At 48.8% G+C, this 9828-nt stretch overlaps 1 protein-coding gene and 1 long non-coding RNA gene across 3 annotated transcripts in view; one reads left to right on the top strand and one right to left on the bottom strand.

The window, feature by feature from the left end:
- Window positions 1-9828, top strand: part of LOC137528241 (uncharacterized) — a 163869-nt gene that overhangs the window by 57276 nt on the left and 96765 nt on the right. The gene's annotated exons all lie outside the window — the stretch shown is intronic.
- LOC137529009 (uncharacterized) overlaps window positions 1186-9828 on the bottom strand; it is a 75088-nt gene continuing 66445 nt past the window's right edge. For both annotated transcript variants that reach the window (XM_068250871.1, XM_068250873.1), the window contains exons 3-7: window positions 7254-7463; window positions 4426-4517; window positions 3617-3706; window positions 1488-1555; window positions 1186-1377 (exon numbers count right to left, since the gene is read on the bottom strand). In XM_068250871.1, the coding sequence (XP_068106972.1) occupies window positions 1266-1377; window positions 1488-1555; window positions 3617-3706; window positions 4426-4517; window positions 7254-7463 (572 nt within the window). In that variant the 3' untranslated portion in view covers window positions 1186-1265. The remainder of the gene's footprint in view (window positions 1378-1487; window positions 1556-3616; window positions 3707-4425; window positions 4518-7253; window positions 7464-9828) is intronic.

Raw genomic sequence — 9828 nt, 5'->3', positions numbered from 1 at the left:
TAAGGTAGCCAGAGTGTCCCCTTTTAGTTAGCCAGCATGCCCCCCCTTTTAGTTAGCCAGATTGCCCCCTTTTAGTTAGCCAGGGTGTCCCCCTTTTAGTTAGCCATAGTGTCCCCCTTTTATTTAGCCAGAGTGTCCCCCTTTTATTTAGCCAGAGTGTCCCCCTTTTATTTAGCCAGAGTGTCCCCCTTTTAGTTAGCCAGATTGCCCCCCTTTTAGTTAGCCAGATTGCCCCCTTTTAGTTAGCCAGCATTCCCCCCTTTTAGTTAGCCAGATTTCCCCCCATTTTAGTTAGCCAGATTGCCCCCCTTTTAGTTAGCCAGATTGCCCCCCTTTTAGTTAGCCAGATTGCCTCCCTTTTAGTTAGCCAGATTGCCCCCTTTTAGTTAGCCAGCATTCCCCCCTTTTAGTTAGCCAGCATTCCCCCTTTTAGTTAGCCAGAATGACACCTTTTAGGTAGCCAGAGTGCCCTCCAATTTAAGTAGCCAGAGTGAAAGCTCTCCCCCCCCCCCCCCTATTTAGGTAGCCAGAGTGGCCAGATGTGACTGGGTGCAGCGATGGGACTCCTGCAGAGGGGACAGGTCCGGCTCTCCTGCAGCCAACGATCGATGCAGGTCTGGTGGAATTGGTGGTTGCACGGAAGTCGTCTGCAAGGAGAACAGAAATATACATTAATATCCAGACTGACAGAGGCTGTATGGGACACTAAATACAGCAAAGACAATAGAAATGTGTAACAGAAATGAGCATTACTTACCTTACCCTCTCTTCCTCCTGGATATCAGCGAGGCAGATGGCGCACATCCCATCATCTTCATCTGTGGATGGAGAAAATGCTTATTAGTACAATGAAGGCAGAATAGACCACAGAATACACAGAATACATGCAGGGAATCTCCCGTCTGTGTCCACTCTCCCCCCATCTCCACACCTAACACTAACCTCGCTCCTCTCCACAGTTAACACTAACCTCCCCCATCTCCGCACCAAACACAAACCTCCCCATCTGCACACCTAACACTAACCTCCCCCCTCTCCACACGTAACCCTAACCTCCCCCCTTTCCACTCCTAACACTAACCTCACGCTTCTCCACTCCTTACACTAACCTCCCCCCTCGCCATTCCTAACTCTAACCTCCCCCCTCTCCACACGTAACCCTAACCTCCCCCCTCTCCACACCTAACCCTAACCTCCCCCTCTCCACTCCTAACACAAGGAAACATAAATAAAACTGCAAAAAAAGGCCTGTTATCCAGCGGTGTTCAGATGTGATGGGGTGCGGCGATGGGACTCCTGCAGAGGGGACAGGTCCGGCTCTCCTGCAGCCAACGATCGATGCAGGTCTGGTGGAAAGGGTGGTTGCACGGAAGTCGTCTGCAGGGAGAACAGAAATATACATTAATATCCAGACTGACAGAGGCTATATGTGACACTAAATACAGCAAAGACAATAGAAATGTGTAACAGAAATGAGCATTACTTACCTCACCCTCTCTTCCTGCTGGATATCAGCGAGGCAGATGGCGCACATCCCATCATCTTCCCGCTTCCTCTGTGGATGGAGAAAATGCTTATTAGCGCAATGAAGGCAGAATAGACCACAGAATACACAGATATTGCTGTATTTTCCACCGTAGCACCGTAACAACCTAACACTAACCTCACGCCTCTCCACTCCTAACATTAACTCCCCCCCCCTCTCTACTCCTAACACTAACCTCCCCCTCTCTCCATACCTCCCCTTAACCTCCCCCCCTTCACACCTAACCCTAACCTCCCCCTCTCCACCCCTAACACTAAGCTCCCCTGTCTCCACAGCTAACACTAACCTCCCCCCTCTCCACACCTAACCCTTACCTCCCCATCTCCACACCTAACCCTAACCTCCCCCCTCTACACACCTAACACAAACCTCCCCCCTCTCCACCCCTAACACTAACCTCTCCACACTCAACACTAACCTCCCCCATCTCCAAGCCTAACATAAATCTACCCCCCCCCCCCTCCACTCCTAACACTAACCTCCCCCATCTCCACATCTAACACAAACCTCCCCCTCTCCACTCCTAACACTAACCTCCCCCCCAGGGCCGAGGCAGAGGCTGGAGAGGCTCCAGCCTCAGGGCGCAGTGTAGGAGGGGGTGCACAATTCATTCAGTTGTCATTCCCAATTGTGTTTGAAGCAGAAAGAAATAGGAAAAGGGGATACATGGCAGTGACTGCAAGTCAGATAACTAGAGATTAAGGTATTGGGGAGGTTTGGGGCCCTGGGGCGCCTCTTAGTCTAGTAGCAATCAGTGTGTGACGGCTGGGGGGGAAGGATGGAGGGGCGCACTTTGGTGTCTCAGCCTTGGGTGCTGAAGGACGTTGTCCCAGCTCTGCTCCCCCCTCTCCACACCTAAAGCTAACCTACCCCCTCTCCACCCCTAACACTAACCTCACCACTCTCCACTACTAACACTAAGCTCCCCCCTCTCCACAGCTAACACTAACCTCCCCCATCTCCACACCTAACCCTAACCTCCCCCCTCTCCGCACCTAACACTAACCTCCCCCCTCTCCACACCTAACCCTAACCTTCCCCCTCTCCACACCTAACTTCCCCCTCCCCATACCTCCCCTTCACATGTTGTACTAACCTCCCCCTCTCCAATCCTAAAACTAACCTCGCGTCTCTCCACTCCTAACTCTAACCACCCCATCTCCAGTCTCCACACCTAACACAAACTTCCCCCCCTCTCCACCCCTAACATTAACCTCCCGCCTCTCCACTCCTAACACTAACCTCCCCCTCTCCACTCCTAACACTAACCTCCCCCCTCTCCACTCCTAACACTAACCTCCCCCCTCTCCACACTTAACCCTAACCTCCCTCTCCCCTCCACATGTTACACTAACCTCCCCCTTCTCCAATCCTAAAACTAACCTCGCGTCTCTACTCCTAACACAAACCTCACCCCACTCCACCCCTAACACTAACCTCACGCCTCCCCACTCCTAACACTAACCTCCCCCCTCTCCACCCCTAACCCTTACCTCCCCCATCACTACACCTAACACTAACCTCCCCCATCACTACACCTAACCCTAACCTCCCCATCTCCACACCTAACTCTAACCTCTCCACACCTAAAGCTAACCTCCCCCTTTCCACACCTAATACTAACTGCCCCTTTTTCCACATGTTATGCTGGGTACACTTGTTACGATTTTCCGCTCGATTTTCCCACCTGATAGTTTTTTCCGCTCGATTCTGCACTCGATTCTCTTATCTTCGCTCGTTTTTCTTATCTTTTTCCATTCACTTCTATGAGAAATCAAGCACAGAATCGATCGGGAGTAATATCGGACATGAGGGAATTTATAAATCAGATGCATCTATCATACGGAAAGTCGTAACGTATGTATCCAGCATAACATTAACCTCTCCCCCTTCTCCACACCTAACACTAACCTCCCCCCATCTACACCTACCACTACCTCCCTCCCTGCAACCTTTTTACCTAACATTAACTCTTGAGGCTAGGATATATTATAGCTTATTACTGTTCCCTGCACTACAGTGCACTAAAATGTACCCCCCCCCCCCCCAAAAAAAGGTTTATTCCTTTACCTTCTTTTGATCATCTTTACTCAGTGGCTCCTCCTCCTCCGGCTGCTCCTCCTCCGGCTGCTGACGATGGAGCGTCACCTGCAAATTTTCCTGTAAAATATATAAGTAAAAATGAGAAGCATACCAAGTTCTTACTTTCAGCCAATGGGACACAGTACAAAGGGACTCTTCTTAACCTCCTGAGCGTTACGCCGCTCAAGAGGTTTTGTTACTTTTTGCCCGCTTTTAAAATAATTGTGCCTAATGACTGTAAAGCATATAGCTAGCACTAGGCTAGCTAGTAAAGGTGTTGGGTACCCTCTGATCGCCACCGCTCCCCCATTTATATGTTACCCAGCCTGGATCCAGCGATTGGCGCAGCCTCCCCGGACAGCTCTGGTCTTCACTATGGGGAGGATCGCAGATGACCTCATGACGTCGCTGACGTCATGCGCAAACCCGATCCTCCCCATAGAGAGACCGGTGCTGTGTCCCGGGAGGCTGCGTGATCGCTGGATCTAGGGGGGGGTAACGTATAAACGGGGGGATCGCGGGGATCCAGGGGTGCCCAGCACTCTTACAAGCTAGCCTAGTGCTAGCTATATGCTTTACAGTCATTAGGCACAATTATTTATTTATGGGGTACTCCTGGGGCCACAGAGCGGTATGCCCGACACAGTCTCGGGCACACCGCTAAGGAGGTTAAAGCGCTTCAGCAGTGTTTTGCAGACATGAGATTGATGGAAAACATCTCCATGCGACAATGTTACCCATCGCTGGAGCTCATGTATGCGAATCCTTATTGAAAATATGGAAACAAAATCTCTTACCGGAAGGGACCTCAGGTCAGCAAGGCGCGCTCCAGGTGCTCGAAAGGACAACACAAAAGCCAGTGGAGAGGTGGTCCCGAGTCCTACAAGTCCTACAAGTTCAATGAAAGGGAACATTTATTATTGAATGTGAAACTTTTTCAGGTTTTAAGAGTCTATATTCATGTTAGGGAGCTTTACTCTCTCTTCCTGTTCCAAAAGCATGATGGGAAGGGAGAGGAAATCTGCCCAGGGTACACTATTTTACTTTACAGAGTGGGGTAATACACAAGGGGTTGTATGCAATAAACTGCATTAACCTCCCTGGCGTTCTATTAAAATCGCCAGGGAGGCTGCGGGAGGGTTTTTTTTAAATTAAAAAAAAACTATTTCATGCAGCCAACTGAAAGTTGGCTGCATGAAAGCCCACTAGAGGGCGCTCCGGATCCGCACTTTCGATCGCCTCCGGCGATCAAAAGTAACAAGGAAGGCCGCAATGAGCGGCCTTCCTTGTTTCGCTTTCCTCGTCGCCATGGCGACGAGCGGAGTGACGTCATGGACGTCAGCCGACGTCCTGACGTCTGCCGCCTCCGATCCAGCCCTTAGCGCTGGCCGGAACTGTTTGTTCCGGCTGCGCTGGGCTCGGGCGGCTGGGGGGACCCTCTTTCGCCGCTGCTCGCGGCGGATCGCCGCAGAGCGGCGGCGATCAGGCAGCACACGCGGCTGGCAAAGTGCCGGCTGCGTGTGCTGCTTTTTATTTGATAGAAATCGGCCCAGCGGGGCCTGAGGAATCCTCCTGCGCAGGTTACCCCGAGCTGAGCTCGGGATAACCGGCAAGGGGGTTAAGCAGAATTACATGCGTAAAGTTTTATGCATGATGAGTAGAGCGTAATGCATTGCATGTAATGTATTGCATTCTGCCCTACTCATGATGAAGTAAGACTTTACACACAAAATGTTGCTTAAATTGACATATGTCTGCTTACAATACTGTTAGTACATATTTTAGTTCTGTTGAACAATGTTAGTTGCTGGTTAGGCAATATTCAGATATGACTTAATGTATAGTCTGTATAGGATGACCAATTTCAAATACCATAATTCAGTATAGTCCTATTTTTGACACCTATGGTATATATAATGATGATTTATTGGGATGTATGCTTATAAGGGTCATATGCTTATAACGTCTACATTATGTCATACTTATACTTCATTTATAAATATATGCTGTATGTGAATGATATGTTGGAATTTGCCAATAAAAAGATTTTGAAAAAAAAAAATGTTGCTTAACACAGTTTATTGCATACACCCCAAAAGTTCTTAAAGAGTACCTACCATAAAGTATACCTTGTAGTTAATTTACTCCTCATTGTTCCCTAACATAGGATTGGTGATTGAATGGGTGACTGCATAGCTCACAACTGTCCTTTTTTCGGATGGACAGTCCCTCTTTGGGAGCCCTGTTCCTCTGCCCCTCTTTCCTCCTCATTTGTCCCTCTTTCAGGACTTTGTCCCTCTTTCTATGTAAATATAGATATTTCTCTACTAAAATGTGTTTAAATTGACTCTAAAGTTTATTCCATCCTTTAAATTGATATATTACTATTTTTAAAATGTTAATATGACGGAAAATGAACCAGGATAGAAAGGAGCAGTGTGGTTTGAATTATAAAACAACATATTTTTCTTATGAAATCTTTATGGTATGCGCGACGAGGGGTGTTCTGCTCAGAAATGTTTAATCAGAGTCAGCGGTGGCAGGCCCGGATTTACCTGACAGGAGCCTATAGGCACAGATGCCCTGGCACTCTAGACTTATCCCTCCATGAACCTACAAATCCCGCCTGTCTACAGGTGCCCCTTAGTATTAGGCGGCTAGAAGTACCCTCAACAATAAGTAGCTAGAGGTGCCCCCTAGTATTGGGTAGTTAGAAGAACCTCAGTATTAAGTAGCTAGAGGTGCCCCTGACTGAAGGGTGATCTTGTCAGTGGAAAGACCAGGGTGAGTAACCTCTCATTTACACTCCACTCAGGACTCTGTATAGGAAAGGAGGGAGGGAGGGAGGCACTCAGGGAGGGCCTGTAGGCATGTGCCTGCAGTGCCTTATGGTAAATCCGGCCCTGAGCGTTGGTGTATTCAGCAAAGGATGGTAAAGTTGCAATGCACAGGGAGTGCATAGAGCAATTTTACCAGTACCTCTGACAACAAAGCAGCACATGCAGGGCTGTGGAGTCGGTACACAAATTATCCAACTCTGACTCCTCAGTTTATGAAACCAGCGACTCCAGGCACCCAAAACTTTGCTCCAACTCCTCAACTCCGACTCCAAAGCCCTTAGCACACGTTGTGCAATTAGTGTGACCAATGTTACCTAGATAATGCTTGCATTACCTGGGTACCGCACCAGTGTTCCCCACCTCTGTCCTCAAGGCCCACCAACAGTGCATGTTTTGTGGAAATCCACAGAGGTATTTGATCAGCTCTACTGAGACACTAATTACCCCACCTGTGATTGTGTGTGGATTCCTGCAAAACATGTACTGTTGGTGGGCCTTGAGGACAGGGTTGGGGAACTGTGCTCTACTTGCAAAGCTTTGCTGAATACACCCCAATATTTCTATTCAACCTAATGTATAATCTTTAAAAAATGTAAAATTGTGTTATAGAAGCCTTTACCCCGCTTGATCTCTGACAGAACATTCCTCTATCAGATGGCACACTTGGCCAAGCTAACAAGGTTATGAGGTGATGTGCTGCCCTCTCCCTCTGCAGATGTGGCGATGTGCATGCCAGCAGGACTGGTGTTTCTTGAATGACTTACATTGTATATACAGTGACTTACCAACAGGAACATTAACGTTGATCCTGTGACGTATTCTGGGGAGGCGCAAGGTCACGCGCACTGCAAGGTTGTTTCCCCACTGTGAGGTTGCCACTTCCCTCCACCGGTCTTGAGGGTGCTCCGAAATCGCAACTCTTAGACTAAAGTTGACGAGTCGGATGCCCTCTGCTTCAGAGGTGACGGAAGTTGGAATGTGCACATGGACTTCCACTAGAAAGGGACAAGAGAAGATGGGGTCAGAAATCATTACATTACCGCTCTTCTATCTAGCAACTTCTAGTTGCTTTACTGTCCTATCCCTAACCTTACTGCCTAGGTTACACCTGACCCTAATCACTCCCTCCTTCTATGCCTTTCCCTAACCTAACTGCCTGGGTTACACCTGACCCAAATAACTTCCTCCTTCTATGACTATCCCTAACCTCACTGCCTGAGTTACACCTGACCCAAATCACTTCCTCTTTCTATGACTATCCCTAACCTTACTGGCTGGGTTACACCTGACCCAAATCACTCCCTCCTTCTATGACTATCCCTAACCTAACTGCCTGGGTTACACCTGACCCAAATCACTTCCTCCTTCTATGACTATCCCTAACCTTGCTGCCTGGGTTACACCTGACCCAAATCACTTCCTCCTTCTATGACTATCCCTAACCTAACTGCCTGGTTTACACCTGACCCAAATCACTTCCTCCATCTATGCCTATCTCTAATCTTACTGCCTGGGTTACACCTGACTCTAATCACTACCTCCTTCTATGACTATCCCTAACCTAACTGCCTGGGTTCCCTAACCTTACTGCCTGGGTTACACCTGACCCAAATCACTTCCTCCTTCTATGACTATCCCTAACCTTACTGCCTGGGTTACACCTGACCCAAATCACTTCCTTCTTCTATGACTATCCCTAACCTTACTGCCTGGGCTACACCTAACCCTAATCACTTCCTCCATCTATGCCTATCTCTAATCTTACTGCCTGGGTTACACCTGACTCTAATCACTACCTCGTTCTATGACTATAGGCCCATACACACGTCGGATTTTTCCGAACGACGGGTCGTTTGAACGTCCTGTCGTTCAGTCGTCCGCACGCCAAATCGGGCTTGTGTACAGACTATCGTTCGGGTGACAAGACTGGTTTTGAGCGATCCGCCGAGCGGATCGCTCAAGACCAGTCTTATCACCTGAACGACAGTCTGTACACACGTCCGATTTGGCGTGCGGACGACGGGATGTTCAAACGACCCGTCGTTCGGAAAAATCCGACGTGTGTATGGGCCTTATCCCTAACCTTACTGTCTGGGCTACACCTGACCCAAATCACTTCCTCCTTCTATGACTATCCGTAACCTTATTGCCTGGGTTACACCTGACCCAAATCACTTCCTCCCTCTATGACTATCCCTAACCTTACTGCCTGGGTCCTGACCCTAATCACTCCCTCCTCCCATGCCTTTCCCTAACCTTACTGCCTGGGTTACACCTGACCTTAACCACTCCCTCTTTCTATGACTATCCCTAACCTTACTGCCTGGGTTACACCTAACCCTAATCACTAAGTCCTCCCATGCCTGGAGTGATCCAAGGAGTGATCCAAGGAGTGATCCAAGCTGCTAAAAAAAAGAAAAAAAAAAAGATCCACTTGCCTGGGGCTTCCTCCAGCCCATGGCAGCCGTCCTGTGCCCTCGCCGCAGCTCCAGTGGCTCCCGGCCTTCTCCGCTGGTGCAGCCGACCGATCGGGTTCCGGGTCGCCTTCTTCTGCGCCCCACCGCGTGGGTCACATGGTCTCGCCGACGTCATCAGGACAGTACTGCACAGGTGCAGAACTATTGCGTCTGTGCAGTACCGTCCTGATGACGTCGGAGAGACCACGTGACCCGCGTAGTGGAGCGCAGAAGAAGCCGACCCGGAACCCAACCTGGCGAGGTCAGCTGCACCAACGGAGAAGACCGGGAGCCACCGGAGCTGCGGTGAGGGCACAGGATGGCTGTCACGGGTTGGATGAAGCTCCAGGTAAATGGATCTTTTTTTTTTTTTAGCAGCTTGGATGTATTCTTTAACACCAACCTTTACTATTTAGTTATATCACCCTCCTCATTCACCTAAACTTTATCTCCCAACTAACCTGGTTTTGGATACAAACCTGTCCAGCAAGTGAAAAGACATGGGAGCTGCATGGCAGACGCAGTGGCATGTCTTACAACTGTCCCTGTTTTGGAAACAAATCCCACAGTCCCTCTATTCCATTCTAAAATCCCATATATTGTACCAACATACATGGTTTGTTTAAAAAAATATATTTACCATTGTGGGGCTACATTATGAAAGGGTTATGCACAATCCGTAAATGCTTGTTTTGTGTTTGTCAGTTTGCCTAAACGTGCCACACAATGCAATGTGTCTGTCAGCGTCACAGTAGAGTGCATGTCAGTGTCACAGTAGAGAGCATGTCAGTGTCACAGTGCAATGTGGCAATCAGAGTCACCAGTGTGTGCTTGTCATTTTGTCATTGTTGCTGTATAGTGTCTCAATGTCACAGTGCAGTGTGTCTGTCAGTGTCACAGTGCA

This window comes from Hyperolius riggenbachi, chromosome 8, assembly GCF_040937935.1.
Source record: "Hyperolius riggenbachi isolate aHypRig1 chromosome 8, aHypRig1.pri, whole genome shotgun sequence".
NCBI classification, from domain to species: domain Eukaryota; kingdom Metazoa; phylum Chordata; class Amphibia; order Anura; family Hyperoliidae; genus Hyperolius; species Hyperolius riggenbachi.
The sequence above is the reverse complement of the archived record's forward strand: the minus strand, read 5'-3'. Positions and strand labels throughout refer to the sequence as shown.